Below are 17,428 nucleotides of genomic sequence, written 5' to 3'. Positions count from 1 at the left end.
GATCCCTGTGATGAAACTGGGTCGTTGCAGCAGCAAATAGAAATGGGACACAGCGAATAAAACGCAATTTAAATAGAAATACAGCAAATAGGGGATATTAACCATAACGCAACTCGCTATTACAACACTGTGAAGTATTTAGCTGACAAATATGTGAATTACAGCATTGTGAGGATGTGCAAAATAACAGAAATAGAGATGTGTCCTGACATGCAAACATGCACTGTAACCCACTCACATCATCAGATTTAGATGGAGGAAACATGTACTGAAAATGTGCAGAAAGTGAATGTGCATTGTAAAATTACAGATAAGCCTACATTAAAAAATATATTACATCTAATGCTTTGAATAATATTTACCAAGTTCTTATGTTATTAGATGTAATATACTATACTTACACTTGCTTATTGACAGTTTTTACATTGCTTTTTTTTAGTGTTGTGGCACTTTTGCGTTTGTGTTTCCACGGCACACTGAACTATCTGGCTGCTCATCCTGTTGATGCTTGATGAATGTCTTATTATACTGTTGCACTAAGTCGGCGTCTACTAAATGCCTAAATTGTAACTGTAAATTGAATCAATAATAATAATATCAATGCTCAGATTGTGTACTCATCCTAGTCATGTACTGTGATATGATCCTCCAACGTTATAGCCTTATAGTCCTGCAAACCAGTATGAAATTCAAACGTTTACAGAAAAATCATCAGTTAAATGTACACACACACACACACACACACACACACACACACACACACACACACACACACACGGAGACAGACAGACAGACAGACACACAGAGCTGAATTGAGGAACGTTTTTTTGTTTTTCTCCATAGTATTTAATTAGTATCATACACAAGCATGTTTCTATTAAAACACATTATATCAACTGAATCCAAACAATAATGTACAAACAGGTTCAAACTGACAGGCTGTCTCACCAAGCCACCCTGCATGTACAACACAGTCGAACCCCGGGCAAAAAGACGGCTTCTGCAATCTGAAGACACTACAGGATCAGACAGAACAGGACAGAATCCAATCAGAACCAGTCGGGTCGCTGCTGCTGTGAGCAAACCTTATTTGTTATTAGGACCCCAAAGGTAGACAACGACTGAAATTTCATTTCGGGGTGAACTGTTAAACTGAAACGACTGTCCCGCCTACTGCTGCAAAACCACTGGTGCTACAGTTGGCTATCAGCTACCTTAAATCAGCCATTAAACAAGAGCATGGTGATGTAGTTCCTAGCGGTGGGGAACGCAGGTTTTGGGGATTTACATGTTTTTACTTGAGCTGAAGGACTGCCTCCTCTACGGGTCAGTAAGCTCCATCACTCTACAACACACGCAGCCCACTGTATACTTTCAAAAATGCATGGGACATAAAACTGTTTTTCTTTTATTCACGAAAAGTTAACTTCTTGTAGTAAATTTCAAGATTATCCAACAGTAGCACTGTTTTAGAAATCCCTCAGGATCCTATAGGTCAGACACTATAGGACTCATGTAAATCTTAGAAGTCTCTAGTAATCCTATTGGCCCATTAAGCTCAAGCAATTCTATTGGATCGTCCTGTGGGACTCTACCAATCCTAATAGACTGTCCTATAAAACTCTAATAATTGTAATAATGGTACTTTATACTGTAGAAATCCTAATGGACAATGCTAGTGGACAGTCCTATAAGACTCTAGCAATCCGCTTGGATGGTACTGTAAGACAAATAATCCCACTGGACTCCATAAATCCTACTGGAACGTCTTATAAGGCTCTAGCAATCCGATTGGATCGTCCCATAAGACTCTAGCAATCCTAATGGATCGTCCCATAAGACTCTAGCAATCCTAATGGATCGTCCCATAAGACTCTAGCAATCCGCTTGGATGGTACTGTAAAACAAATAATCCTACTGGACTCCATAAATCCTAATGGACGGTCCCATAAGACTCTAGCAATCCTAATGGACCGTCCTATAAGTCTAACTGTTTTATCAGTCTGTCCAATGGGACACTAAAGCCTTGGTCCCAACATACCGACCCTGCGGCCCATAAGGTGTGATGCACAATATTCTGACTGGATTCTGTCATATTTTGTTGCTAATCCCATTGAACTCTCCTCTTCAGGACTTTTTGATGAGGTACACAGGATAGTGAGGAAATACACACGGTATTTTACATCACATCCTGTATAGTTTCAAATTGTACATGCAGGATTACAGGTCTTCACTAGATTATTCGCCATAAAAAATAACGGTAAAACTTTACATTACAATGCCCATATTCCGGTGTATTAATCCATGGAAAAGTATTGTGAGTACACAACAATAAAGTGATAGGACTCTATGAAAATCTTCCTCACATGATAATGTACTTCCAAGGATGTAAAAGCACAATCTAAGCACAAATGTAATGCCTGTACTTCCGTTATATTAGATAGACAGTATTGTTGTGTACATCAAATATTTTTCTATAGCTTAATACTCAAATGTATACACTGGATTAAGGCCATTTTATAGTAAAGTAGTACCACAATAGCCATCATCAGGTCCCACAGATAAACAATCCCTGCCCTCGGCATGCAAACGAAAGAGAACAGAACCGATCAGAGCAGAACTGCAGGGGGATTTCAAGGTTTACACACTCAGCCTGATAACCAGGGTGGGAAATGACCACCAGCCACTTTGGCAGGTAACCAACCATCATCTGGAGGTCTTGTTCTGCTGTCACAAACATCTAGCTGGCTCGTAAAATAGGGAAAGTGGCTGGTGATTCTTTGGGTTTACCGGTCACGGTGGCCTCGAGACAAAAACGTTTCCTGCAGGGCTGAAAATGTTTTACAGATACGACCTTGCTACAGGATACTGACAAATATGGAGCCGATGCCTCAGTTTATGAACTGTCAACAAAAATTGGAGACATTCATCCCCGTTGAAGATATTCTGAACATTGTGACCGTTGCATGTACGTGTATAATCCATTTGTTTGCTCTCCAGTTTGATCCCAGCAGAAATCAGGATTTCTCTGTTCCCTCTTTCTTTCAATATCAAGGAAACATGGGAAATTTGAGAATTTATTTATTTGATGGTTAGCATTACAGAACGCCACAGATATCTCTAGTGAAGACGGGGTGTCTCCAAAGCGTGTTTAGAAATGTGCGAGTGATGCATTGCAAATTCTTTTTTACAGATATCAGGCTACATGAGTAAACACTATACTGTGAAATTCCTCCCGGCAATCTGTCTATCTGACGTCGTCAATAACTAATAATCACTGTGCTGGCTGATCAACAGATCAATAGACAGATTCAGAGTGGACCGGAGCGGAGTCAGACCAGAACTCCTCGCTGGTTCAGAACCACAACACACCAGAGCCTTATATCTGGACGACTTGGGACACTGAAAGGGACCGGAGCCATTTCAGACACTGATCCAGTTTTTACTTCCTGGAATAAAACTTTATCGCTTAGCAACGTCAGACAAAGTTGTGACTGCTGGAAATGTATTTGTTGCCTGGAGTTTTATCAGGAAGTACCGGGACCTCTTGAGGCCTTCAGCTCGTTAGCACAACTCGTTCAGATAGAGGGCTCTGGAACAGTAAATCAGAAACGAGCAGTTTTCCACTGCCGGGCTAAAGAGGGCTAACCAGCGCTACGTCCAACTCCACAGGCTTCCAACACTGGAGCAAAAGCACTTTTTGTTCATCTGAAACTTCAGCCAAGCCGGTAAATCACCTCTACTGGCAACTAAATATCAAAAGAATCACAGATACACTTGTGTCGGGGAAATTCAGTGGCACAGATAACGAGTAAGCCTGGCTCGCACTGTTTGGCCCTGTAGTGGAAAGCAGGCCAACAGTGTTTGGTCCTGTAGTGGAAACCAATGTATTAAGGATAGGCAAGTCGTCCTTGGCCCTACAATGGTAGCCAGACTGGCCCTGTTTGGCCCTACAGTGGAAACCAGGCTAGTGTGTGACAGCAGAGTTAATCGCACACATACACTGCTAACAGAATGCCACTCCTCTAAACACATGGGCCTTAGCATAGAACCACATACAGACTGTTAAGTTTCCTTCCTCTTCCCGTTTGTCCTGCAGTCTGATTGGCTGCTGTCAGGACCAGGATGTGTTCAAACAGGATATGAACCAATAGGACGACAGAGCTGACCAAATGAAACAAACAGGTGAATAAATACTAGTAGTTTGTTTAGTGTGTGATGATGTAAACATTATGCTGATGACCTTCTCTGTACGATGCTAAATGGAAACATGGTGTGAATCAGCAACTGAAAACCTTTTCATCAGGGTTCCACTTGACTTTTTCATTTTTAAATCTCTAAATTTAATAACTGGATCTGAAGATTTTGGTCAATCTTCAATATGATGTATACTGATAGTGGCTGGCCATATGACTCTGTAGCCCAAGATTATTCACTACAACTAATATCACAATATGTGAAATGACAGTGGGATTATAACTACGTAAACTGTGTGGTCGTGCTTGTATCAGAACAAAAGCATTTTTCAATACTTTTTCTGACATATCATGCAACTCCCAAAATTTTCAAGGCCTGGAAATGATCAAATTCATGATCCATACTTTTCCAAATTTTCTAAACTTGTGGAGGAACCCTGTTTGATTCAAATCAGCATCTGAAAGCTCAATCTGTAACTAGCTAGCTAAAAGTTTAAATGGCTGAATATTTGTTGCTACCATTCACACCAAATGAACGTATTCCTTCACATTCACCATAAGCTGGCTAACTAGTAAACCTAGACCAGCTTTGCTAGCACCAACTGATGATAATAAAACATATATGAAAACTAAAGTGATTTCCTTATTTAGTATCATACAGAGTCAACGCTGTCCTAACCCGGGCTTAAGCTGCGTTCACGTCAAATCAGATTTACGTAAATACGACATGCCGACTGGGAAACAATTTTCGCGTCGCCCCCTAGTGGCAATTATACGTTTTTTTGTCGGCTTCGATATCTCCCACTTGGTGTCACGAATTATGTAAGTGTGTCATCACAGGCAGCAAGCAAATCTACCTCCAAGGTAAACAAAAAAACAAAAAAATAAAATTTGCAGTTATATTCACACTAATATAGCAAACTACTTAAGAAAAGCGAGTAATGTCTGCTGCAGTTTGTTTATGGTTGATTTTAAATTCATAAATAAAACTGATTTTGGCCGTGGGAAACGTCATCCTGTTCTTCCGCTTCTTCCGATATGACGTGAACGCGGAATTTGATCACATGACACACCTGGTCCAATCAGCTGACTTCTCAGAGCAGAAAACACTGAACTCTGGGTAATGCAGTCCAGAGTACTCTTTTAAGTTCAAACAACAATAAAAAAAATGACAACAATAAAAAACGAATAAGAAAAAAAAAAAAAAAAAGCTTATTACAGAGATATGAACATAATGCTAAGATTTTTCTTTCTCCAGTTAAAGTACCACTTCCTTAAATCTGGACAGACCAGGTTATGTCACAATAAGAAGATTATTAACATTATTCTCATTATTATTATCTTACAAAAACAAAATCAACAGTGCAATAAAAAGGTTTTAATCCCTCGCTCAGCGGGAGAGAGAGAGGGCGAGGGAGGGGGCTTGGCGACAGAGAGAAAGAGGGAACACCCAAAAGAAAAGAAGGATAGAGGGAATACAGAGGAGGACAAGCAGTTTAGAGTTACTACAGGTGGGGGGGGGGGGGGTCTCAGGATGATATAAATGTGAAATAATGGAGGTATGCATGGATGGATGGATGGATGGATAAGTAGAAGTATGAGGGAGTAATGGAAGTAGGGAGGGATGGAGAAAAGGATGAAAATGATGGAGGGAGGGAGGAGAGGAAGGAAAAAGGATAGAGGAAAGGAGGTAAGGGATTGAACGAGGAAGGGTGTGCTGAGGAATGAACAGAAGGGAAGGATGGAAAGGAGGAAAAGGAAGTTTGAGAGAGAAATGGATGGATGGATGGAGAGTTCTCAGATGAAGGATGAAGGCAGAGTTGTGGTTGCTTGCTAGGAGGCGATGAAGGGCTGGGAGAGAGAGAGGAGGATCATGGGAAAACTGGAGGGGAGGAGGGAGTATGGATCCACACAGCGGGGGGGCAGATCCGGCTAACCGGCTAGCGATGCTACCGGTCTCAAAGTTTTTCACGTCTTCGCATTTTTTACAGTGCGGAGACAGAGGAACACGTGACGTTTTGATGTTTAGATTTTGTTCACCAACAATTTAAAAATCCATGGTTTGGATGGGAGCGTATGAGCGGGGGGGGGGGGGGGGGGCGAGTGTTTCCCCCTTTAGCCCCGCCTCCCTGTGTGGATCTGTGAGGTGAGGCTGTGAGGGGTGACAGTGTGTACGGAAGCCCATTGAGGACATAATATTCATACATTTTATTTACGCCGTTTTCCTGCGATAATTCGTTAATTTTATTTGTTTTCTCGAGACATAGATAGAGTTCTTTACGTCATTATCTTGAGATAACAAAGTTTGTTTTACCAAGATAATGAGAAAATGATCTCAATAAAATTAGCTTGTTATCACGGGAAAATAAAATAAAATGTATGGATGAATGTCCTCAATGGGCTTCCGTAGATAGGGCTGCACTGATACCGCTTTTCCACGGCCGATACTGAGCACCGATCTGATCCAGTATCGTCTCAGACTGATGGACTAAACTGATGGAGATCTATTGTTCTATGTGGAAAAGTCAGAAGATCAGGTGGTTCTGCTTTGGTTTCTGACTTGTTCCATCAGTCCGATATCCCATATCAGAATTGGTACTGGTCCTAACTAATATTAGTGTTGGTGCAACATCGCATACCAGTATCAGTACTGGTCTGAAAAACCATACTGTACTGATACTGATCTGATATCCCATATTGGTATAGATATCAGTCCAAGACCCAGGACTGGTGCCAGTATTGGTCCAATATCCCATACTTCTATTGGTCTGATTTCCCATACCAGTATAGATATTAGGTATTGATCCGATATCTTATACCAGTATTGGTACTGGTATCAGTGCGTCCCTAGGTTGAGGGGTTGTGGGTTTCTGTTAGTGGGGCGGGGTATGATTGGGGGTCTAGGGGGTATTTTGTAAGGGTGGGGTAGATGGGAAGGGGGTGGGGTGGGGTACATTGGGATGATCGGTGTGTATGTGTGTGTGTGTGTGTGTGTGTGTGTGTTAGGTTAGGTGGGCGTGGTCTGTTCTGACAAAGGGGCGTGGCTTCTCTCAGGAACTCCTCTTAGTCCTGGAGTGTTGGATCAACCACTGGAGAGTGATGTCTGCAAAGAGAGAGAGAGAGAGAGGGGGGGGGGCGAGAGAGAGAGAGAGAGAGAGATGTAATAACAGCAGTGTGTATGGCCATAGAAAGTGTGCACGTGTGTGTGTGTGTGTGTGTGTGTGTGTGAGAGAGAGAGAGGGAGAAACAGGAAAAGAGAGAGACAAAGAGAGGGAGGGAGTAATTCATTCTGATCCACTCTGTTCCATTAAAGTAGATCTGTACATACTGTATGCATGTTAGGGTTGCAACTAACAATTATTTTCATTATCAGTTAATCTATCGATTATTGTTCTGATCAATCGATTAATCATTTAGTCTATAAAATGTCAAAAATAAAAACAAATGTCCATCACAGTTCCCAGAGTCCAAAGTGATTTCTTCCTCGGTCTGACCAGCAGCCAAAAAAAAAGCATTTGTGAAGCTGCAACCAGCAACTGTTTGGTATTTTTACTGATAAATGACTAAAACAATTTATCTTCCATCAAAATTATAATCGATTCATTTTCTGTCGATCAACCAATCGACTAATCGTTTCAGCACTAATGCATGTACAAACCTGCCTTTACTTTGTACATTTTATATTAATTCTCATTATTAAACAGATTTTGTGGAATACTCGAAGGCATTTTGAGTTCATTTTCAGATTCTCATCTGATCACATCGCTCCGCAGTCAACAGATTTTATTGATTTCTAATCAGATTAAGTGGTGACGCCTTGTGGTGAAGAGACGTTACTGCAGACGGTCCCGACAACAACGGAGGCGTGCAGACAGCAGTTCTTTGGTGGAAGCTTGTAAATGACTTTAGCTTGTAATAAACTCATTTTAAATGAATATTTCTGTCAAATGATGAATGTCTTTGCTGTCTAATAAGAAGGTAATGTTCTCATCTTGCATATTTTGGGGATAATGCCCGTCTCGCTGTATTATCCCACAGGACACCCAGCAGTGATTTGGGAACAGAAGAGTCGTTGTCTTGCTAATAAAGCCGTTCATCAGGTTTCTGTTCTGAGAAAGACAGAGAGGTCTGGAGTCTTTCTGGGGAACAGAAAATGTCTTTCTGTTCAACATGTTTCCCGTAGGACAGATTCTACTGATGCACAGCTTCTGCTGATTCTGCTGCCTTTCCACACCGGCTGTAATGACGATCTGAAATCATCTGGAGCGAGAGCTTCTGCTAAAATGTGACACAAACCTAATTTGTGTGTCAATAAACCAGATTTTACAAGGATTTACCTTTTTGAGTGGGAAGTTTCTTCAGGCTGACGACAGTAAATGTGATATGAAACAAAACTAAATGTACCAGTTGTGTGTGTGTGTGTGTGTGTGTGTGTGTGTGTGTGGGGGGGGGGGTATACAGTGTGTGTGTGTGTGTGTGTGTCCTACCGATGTTGTCTTTCTCCTTGCAGGAGATGGAGTAGCAGCAGATCTCTCTGTCCTGGATGGCTGACAGGTTCCTGATCACACACACACACACACACACACACACAAAATGTCGGATCACACATACATAGCAACACACACAAAAGTTAGATAATACAGAAAGTCACCTTTTAGACACACATGCAAAAGTACAGTGAAATAATTGTTTGTTTCTGCCTATACTGTCAGATACTGTGATGCTGTACATGATGTGATATAACAGTCCTGCAAAACAGTTCAAACACACACAACACATTCAACACATTCACAGACAGGCAGAAAGCTCGTATTGTTCCTCACATCATCAAGACTGCTAATGACGATTAATAACCATGATCAAATGTGTAGCAGAATAACCCGGATTATTATTTGAGCTTCCAGCCTCCTATAAACCCCCAAAACACACAGATTCACTTCTCATGGAACCAAAATCACCCCAGTAAACAATATTATCCCTGGATTTATCAAAGTGAGCCGGAGAGCTGCTGGCAGAGCTAAACCTCCGTTCACACCGCAGGACTTCAGGCTCAGTTCTGAACTGCTGCTGATATCTGATGTTTCTGTGTGACTGTTCACATCTACTGTAGGAACTCGAATCCCATAATAATCTGAACTGACAGCGACGGGCAGAGCAGCAAGAACAGAAGACGTCACATCTGTTGTTGTTTTTGTAACACATTTCACTTCCAGTCTGATCTTTCCAGTTTGACGGGAAGACTGTGAGACTGCAGTAGAGAGGAGTAGAGTACAGTAAAGTGGAGTAGAGTAGAGTACAGTAAAGAAGAATAAAGTACAGAAGAGTACAGTAGAGTACAATAAAGTGGAATAGAGTACAGTAAAGAAGAATAAAGTACAGAAGATTACAGTAGAGTAGAGTACAGTAAAGTGGAATAGAGTAGAGTACAGTAAAGAAGAATAAAGTACAGAAGAGTACAGTAGAGTACAATAAAGTGGAATAGAGTAGAGTACAGTAAAGAAGAATAAAGTACAGAAGAGTACAGTAGAGTACAATAAAGTGGAATAGAGTAGAGTACAGTAAAGAAGAATAAAGTACAGAAGAGTACAATAAAGTGGAATAGAGTAGAGTAGAGTACAGTAAAGAAGAATAAAGTACAGCAGAGTACAGTAGAGTACAATAAAGTGGAATAGAGTAGAGTACAGTAAAGAAGAATAAAGTACAGAAGAGTACAGTAGAGTACAGTAAAGTGGAATAGAGTAGAGTACAGTAAAGAAGAATAAAGTACAGAAGAGTACAGTAGAGTACAATAAAGTGGAATAGAGTACAGTAAAGAAGAATAAATTACAGAAGAGTACAGTAGAGTACAGTAGAGTAAAAAAGAATAGAGGAAAGTACAGTAGAGTTAAGTAGAGTAAAAAAGAATAGAGCACAGAAGTAGAATAGAATAGAGTACGGCAAAGTAGAATAAACAATAAAGCAGCAATCAAACAGTATTCTATTCTACTTTGACTTCTCAGTTCCAGTTTGTCTGAACTGAGGCGTCAGTCGTCTGTCTGTCTGTTTCCTCCATGTTAACTCTGCTCAGACAGGCTGATGACATCATGACGACTGGCTCAGGTGGATGATGTCAGGTTTACTTGTTGTCATGGCAACACTGATGAATCCTGATCTGAGCATTCAAGTCACATGTGGGTCTCCATGTGGTTCAGACAGAAACTGAAACACTGAGACTCCATGCAGCTGATCAGAAAACATCAGAAGTGAGTCAGAAGTGAGACCGAGCTGCAGTGTGAACCGGGCTTAACGCTCTGTCTGTCTGAATCAGATGAGAGTCAGAAGTGAGACTGAGCTGCAGTGTGAACCGGGCTTAACGCTCTGTCTGAATCAGATGAGAGTCAGAAGTGAGACCGAGCTGCAGTGTGAACCGGGCTTAACGCTCTGTCTGTCTGAATCAGATGAGAGTCAGAAGTGAGACTGAGCTGCAGTGTGAACCGGGCTTAACGCTCTGTCTGAATCAGATGAGAGTCAGAAGTGAGACTGAGCTGCAGTGTGAACCGGGCTTAACGCTCTGTCTGTCTGAATCAGATGAGAGTCAGAAGTGAGACTGAGCTGCAGTGTGAACCGGGCTTAATGCTCTGTCTGTCTGTCTGAGTGAGTGAAGACTTACATCCTCTCTATGAGTTCCTTCTCATCCAGAGCTCCTGGTAGGTCTCTCTTGTTCCCCAGAACCAAAACCTGCAGAGACACACACACAGACTGATTAACTGACAGACAGACAAACTGACAGACAGACAGACATGTTGAACTGACAGATAAGACAGGTTGGTCAGAATAAAACCACTGGGAATGGAATCAAAAATCCACATATAGTAAGAGTGTACTATATTACTGAAATCCACTTTCTGCCTCCGGTGTCCGATCAGGTTCGATCAGGTCCTATCTGGTTCAGTCAGGTTCAACCAGGCTCAGTCAGGTTCTGTCGGGTTCGGTCTGGTTCTGTCTGGTTCTGTCAGGTTCTGTCAGGTTCGGTCTGGTTCGGTCTGGTTCTGTCTGGTTCTGTCAGGTTCTGTCAGGTTCGGTCTGGTTCGGTCTGGTTCTGTCTGGTTCTGTCAGGTTCGGTCTGGTTCTGTCTGGTTCTGTCTGGTTCTGTCTGGTTCTGTCAGGTTCGGTCAGGTTCGGTCAGGTTCGGTCTGGTACTGTCTGGTTCTGTCTGGTTCTGTCTGGTTCGGTCTGGTTCTGTCTGGTTCGGTCTGGTTCGGTCTGGTTCGGTCTGGTTCTGTCAGGTTCGGTCTGGTTCTGTCTGGCTCAGTCAGCCTAAGTCAGGTTCTGTCTGGTTCTGTCAGGTTCTGTCAGGTTCTGTCAGGTTCTGTCAGGCTCAGTCAGATTGAGTCAGGCTCAGTCAGGCTAAGTCAGGTTCTGTCTGGTTCAGTCAGGCTCAGTCTGGTTCTGTCGGGTCCAGTACTCACAGGAATGCCCTGCAGCTGAGGTTTGTCCAGTAAGTTGTGCAGTTCATTCTTAGAGGCTTCAATCTTCTCTGGGTCTGCTGCGTCCACCATGTAGCTGCAACAAAAACAATAAAGTTATTATTCTTTAATTCAACAAGATGCACATTCACTCACTTTTTGGGTAAATAAGTGTAAATGTAACAGATATTTGTTCATAGGCAAATCTTTCAGCAAGAATCAATAAGTCATTTTTTCAGTAAAACACCCATTAATTTCTGTAGAGGCTTTGATTATCTCTGGTTCTGCCTTATCTACCATGTCATTACAATAAAAACATACAGGATAACTTTAAAAGCATGTGCAATTCATTTCATGAAGGCATATTCATTCTTACAGAGGTTTAAATGTTCTCTGGTTCTGCTTTATCTAGCCTCTAACTACAATAAAACACATGCATGCTGTTAACAATATGCACAGTTAATTTACTAAGACGCCCATTAATTCTAATAGAGACTTAAATCTTCTCTGGTTCTGCTTCATCTACCAGGTTAACTACAACAAATCAAATATATGCTACAATTAAAAGACGTGCAAATGACTTCAATAAGACTTCCATTCATTCCTATTCATTCCTGGCTCTTTGCTAAATCTACCAACTGACTGCAATAAAACAGATAGGATACCTTTAAAAGCATGTACAATTAATATAATACCACATCTATTTATTTTTTTATTATTTATAGAGGCTAAAATCCTCTCTGGCTGTGCTGCAGATCACATGGAACTAAAATACACAAACACAACAGTTCAGGTGAATTATACAGGAATCCTTCAGATTTGCATAAAAGCACCAAAATTGTTATACATGTACAGTTTGACGTCAAAAACATTTTCAGAATGGAAGCCGTCGCAAAAATGATATCAAACGACTGTGGCGGCCATTTTTATTTCTAATATTACCAGCAAATGGGTTTTATCTGTTGCACTGAGCATGATGGGAATGGAGAAATGTCAACACTTCTGTTCAGATGGCCGAGGGATGAATAAACTGTTCAGATCATCATTTAACGGTGAATTCAATGATAATGTGGAAAGAAATACAACGCAATAATCCAGTTTCACTGCATACACAGTTTATGACGTTCTCCTTAGCACACCTGTATTCCTTGGCCATCAAAACATAGAAGTAGATGCATTTATATTTTTTCCAGTATCATGGTTAGTGCTGAAGCGATTAGTTGATCATTAAAACATACTGGTGATGTCATCATGTTGGGACCCACCAGATACATCCCAGCGACCCGTTTTGGGGACCCAACCTCAGTTTAAGAAACCAGGACTTACACTATAGCACTGACTCCTCGACAGTAACGCTCCCACATGCTCCGGAAACGAGGCTGACCTCCGATATCCCACAACTAGAGAGAGAGAGAGAGAGAGAGAGAGAGAGAGAGACAGAGGGAGAGAGAGAGAGAGAGAGAGAGACAGAGGGAGAGACAGAGAGAGAGAGAGAGAGACAGAGGGGGAGAGAGAGAGAGAGGGAGAGAGAGACAGAGGGGGAGAGAGAGAGAGAGACAGAGGGAGAGAGAGAGAGGGAGAGAGAGAAAGAGAGTTATTATCAGAAACTAAAACCAAGATGAAAACTAGGTGTTAAAAATTGTCATAAACTGAAATAAAAACAAAAACAAGACTTTGTGGAAAACTAAACTGAACTAAAGCCATGTTGCCTACTTGTAAAACTAAAATGAAATGACAATATTATGTGAAATGTTTTGTTTTGTTTTGTGTTTATGTGCAGGGTAAAACAAAACTGAATGAATTTTGGACAGAAACGTTTTGGCTATTTTTAGTGAAAATAGTAAATAATGTAAATAATAAGAAAAAAGAATATTTGTTGGTATTACAAAATAGCTGTTCTGAACTTTCAACTATCATAATACCTTTAAAAAATAGCAGCCATAACAAAAATACTACAACTAGAGCTGAAACTAAATAAAAACTAAACAAAAACTACCAAAGCCACACTGAAAACCAACTAAAACTGAACTGAAATTTGATGAAAACTATATAAAATTAAAAACTAATGAAAAATCCAGACTAGATAGACTGATCTGACTGCACACAGTCTACAGACAGACAGCAGACTGTTGGTGCTACCAACCTTGATGGTGACGTTTCCCTTGGTGATCTTCCTCATGTTGAACCCAACTGTAGGAATCATGTCTTCACTGAACTGGCCAGACTGCAACACACACACACACACACACACACACACACACACACACACACAAACTTGTGTTACACCTTTCCATTGACTCAGAATCCTAACATTTTGCTTGTACAGACTGGCAGCCTGAAGCTCCTCACAGCAGCTTTACAGTTTAGTCATTTCACTTCCTGCTCTGATCCAACAGAATGAGCTTCAACTCCCAGATCACCAACATTACAAGAAACCAACAGAGGGCTGTCAGGTGATGTAACCCCCACCCCCCCTCTGGCGGCCATCTTGGAGGTCCTCAGCTCTGTGAACAGCTCATTTTGTTTCTGTCTGTTTCTGACTGAACTGATCATTTCATCACTGATCCATCTGATTGATTTAGTGTTTAGATAATGTCAGCTTGTTAGCTAGCTAACCATAGTATCTGGTCAGCTAACATCACTGTCTTGTTGTTAACACATCTGATTAGCACACTAGCTAACGTAGCTAGTAGCAGCTAGCGTTAGCGTGTTCACATTAACATCAGTGTGTTTGCTGCTAGTTAGCTAGCTAACAGTTTGTTCAGGTTAACTGAGCTGACTCTTCTCAAGCTACAACTCAGAGTGTTTTGGAGTAGAGACTAGGGCTAAAGACAAGACAGTTTACTGTGTCACAGTAACCAAATCCACCTTATCACACTATTCACTTTTACTGAGAACGTTACTGAATGGATCTACAGCCACACCACAACAAGCTGACTCAGCTGCTCTCTGCTTCTAGCTGCTTCATACAGATTTACACTTTATTAACTAACACACAGTTCTACAGATTTACACTTTATTAACTAACACACAGTTCTACAGATTTACACTTTATTAACTAACACACAGTTCTACAGATTTACACTTTATTAACTAACACACAGTTCTACATGTTCCTCCATCATGGAGACAAGTAAGGGAGTGGAAAGGTCAGAGGGTCTTAATGCCCTGAAAATATTCCTGTGTCCCTAACATGATCATGTAGGAGAGAGAAGTGTTTGGAAAAGAAATAAAAAATAAAAAAAGGAGCTACACAGGGAGACAGAGGGATGTTGGGAGTGATCAGAGTGAGGAGAGGAGGAGTGATCAGTGAGGACAGGAGTGATTCAGATGGAGATGTGAGGGATTTCTTGAAGAGAGTTTTCAGCCCATAATGGATGACAGGAAGTGACTCTGCTGTTCTGACCGGAGAGGAAGGTCATTCCACTGATGGAGAGGATGGGTGGAACGATGATCTCACACACACACACACACACACACACACACACACAGACTGCAGACTAACAGCAACAGTAAAGATAGTCATCTTGGGCTGGTTTAAACTGAAAAATCTCCAGTCACAGGCATTGATAAGTCCTGAACGGCTTCCCAAGCTTCTCTTGGACACCAAACTGCTGCTGCTCTCATGGTCAGTCGCTGTGGAGAACAGCGCCAGCTAGAGGCCGGACACGGAAATGGACCGAGGGTGAAGAAGTTCTGTGATTCCATCACCCAAAGTTCATGAAAACTGTATATTATAAATACAGTAGGGCTGCACAATTTATCACAATTATATGTCATGAGTTGCCATGATTAATAATTGCGTAATTTGATGATATTGTAGTGTTTCTGTGATATTTTCAATTCCCCTTTAAGTCCCAGTGTAGTATATCAAGCGCTCCCATTGCTCCTCCTGACTGATCATGTGACCACAACCAAAGTTCAGATGGAGAAGCAGCAGAGAAATCTTACACAGCTGCTGCTACTTTCAGCAATACTGCACTGAAGAAGGTGAAGGTGAAAATATGACATAAAAAAACGATATGTTAAAGTCAAAAGTGCAATTAAATAATTTTGTTTACTGAGATTGAGACAAATAATCATGATTAATAATCGTGATCACAATATTTGGCAAAATAATCAGATTCTGAATATTTTTTTGCCATAATTGTGCAAAAACATTTGAACCCAGAGAACTGGGTTCAAGCCTCCGCCCTACTGAAGTGTATCTGACCCTGACCTTTGACCTCTGTAGAGGGAGGTGAGAGTGTTTCCCTGTGGGGATCAATACAGTATCACATCATGACCAAATCTCAGAGGGAAACAAACTACATGAAGGCCATATTTACATCAGGGAACCACACATGGTAATAGATGCTCTACTGTATTCTGTGGTCTTGTGTAGCTCAGTGGGTTGAGCAAGGCACTAACACTGTCAGGGTTGGGGGTTCCAATCCCAATGTGGCCCCCCATACTGAAACTGCCTGCACTAACGGTCCTGTGGAGGATAAAAGCGTCCAGCAGTAGATGAGGAGGAGTGTGAGATGCTGTTCTGCTGTAGAAGAGTCAGAGTCAGAGGGAGGTCTGGTTTATTCTGTATGCTGCATTAACAGCATCTGTCCTTGGTGAAGCCCACTGTCAGGCTCTAGCTTGAAGATGTAATCATTGTGAAGCCTCTATGTAACAACACACGCAGTTTCACATTATGTTAAATTGAATTCAATGTCTTGTCAAGCTTGCTAAAATCTCCCAAGAACGCCGACAGCGGACTGATCATCGATCCGCTGTCCTGACTGCAGAACAACAATGGACCCAGATGCTAATGACAGCTGGCGTTAGCGCTTAGCACATCTGTTAGCATGTTAGCTGAAAAAACCTACCGCGATCACATTGACGAAGGTCGTTTTTCCAGAATACTGCAGTCCCACCAGGGTCAGCTCCATCTCTTCCTTCCAGAAGAGCGCCTTGAACCAGTCCAGGAGTTTGTTGATTAGCGCTATCATCTTTGTCGTTTGGATGCTAATGCTAATGTCGGCTGCTTCTGCTGCTACGGCTAGGTGGCTATGCTAGCTAGCTAGCTGGCTAACGCACTGACAGTCTTCTGGATGCTAGCAGTCACTATGACAACACGAACGGCAGCGGAAAAACGGACGACTCCAATTTGCTTTATGTGAATAGAAGAGGAGATTAGTTGGCACGGAGTTTTCTGGCTCTAATGTCCGATGTGTGTTATGGGTTTTCTGTGTTGTTTACTAGCTACGCCTTTCCTACCAGTGTCAAGGCAGCCAGAATAAAATACAGAACTTCCGGTCGTAACTTTCAAAATAAAAGCCGTATGGGCGAGCATCAGTTGCAGCGGTTTACGAGAAATAAAAGGTGCTAACGTGGACACACAGGACACAATTAATGAGAATGTCGTAGTAATTAAAAACACAAGTGGTATTCTTTTCTAAAACACTCGCTGTCCACCCAAAGGCCGTTTCGTCTCGGCTTGCTGTCAGCCCGTCTTCCTGGTTGGGTGGGGTTGATGGAGGAAGCCGAGGAGAGCAGACAAGAGGAGACAGAGGGGGGAGCGGTCTGTCCAGCTGTGACACCGCCCTCTGTCGGTACAGACAGTACTTACAGTTTCAATTATTACTCTACTATATCACTGATTATTATATACATTCACCGGCCACTTTATTAGATACACTTATCTTGTAGCAGCTGGTCATCTATTGCTTTAGCAACATTTATCATGAGGGCCAACAGCTTGTGTATTCAGATGCCCTTCTGCACTCCACTGTTGTAAAGGCTGTTATTGGAGCG

General features: G+C 41.7%; 1 protein-coding gene across 1 annotated transcript; it reads right to left on the bottom strand.

Annotated features, from left to right (window-relative positions):
• Window positions 1-5,089: 5,089 nt before the first annotated feature.
• Window positions 5,090-17,117, bottom strand: LOC139915723 (ADP-ribosylation factor-like protein 8A). The gene is made up of 7 exons (XM_078288198.1): window positions 16,501-17,117; window positions 13,785-13,865; window positions 12,968-13,041; window positions 11,645-11,738; window positions 10,846-10,913; window positions 8,684-8,754; window positions 5,090-7,299 (listed from the first exon to the last, which is right to left on the bottom strand). The coding sequence occupies exons 1-7, from the start codon at window positions 16,621-16,623 to the stop codon at window positions 7,247-7,249; spliced, it is 564 nt and encodes a 187-aa protein (XP_078144324.1). The 5' UTR covers window positions 16,624-17,117; the 3' UTR covers window positions 5,090-7,246.
• Between the last annotated feature and the right edge of the window lie 311 nt (window positions 17,118-17,428).

This window comes from Centroberyx gerrardi, chromosome 14 (assembly GCF_048128805.1).
Source record: "Centroberyx gerrardi isolate f3 chromosome 14, fCenGer3.hap1.cur.20231027, whole genome shotgun sequence".
NCBI classification, from domain to species: domain Eukaryota; kingdom Metazoa; phylum Chordata; class Actinopteri; order Beryciformes; family Berycidae; genus Centroberyx; species Centroberyx gerrardi.
This window is presented reverse-complemented; position numbering and strand designations above follow the sequence as displayed.

What these genes read in the sequence shown, in the direction of transcription:
- LOC139915723 (XM_078288198.1), bottom strand. Translation starts at nt 16,623, where the DNA reads ATGATAGCGCTAATCAACAAACTCCTGGACTGGTTCAAGGCGCTCTTC. An exon ending in CCTTCGTCAATGTGATCGCG is followed by an intron (nt 13,866 to 16,500) that starts GTAGGTTTTTTC and finishes TGTGTGTTGCAG; the next exon opens with TCTGGCCAGTTCAGTGAAGA. An exon ending in CGAGGAGTCAGTGCTATAGT is followed by an intron (nt 11,739 to 12,967) that starts GTAAGTCCTGGT and finishes TTTTTGTTGCAG; the next exon opens with CTACATGGTGGACGCAGCAG.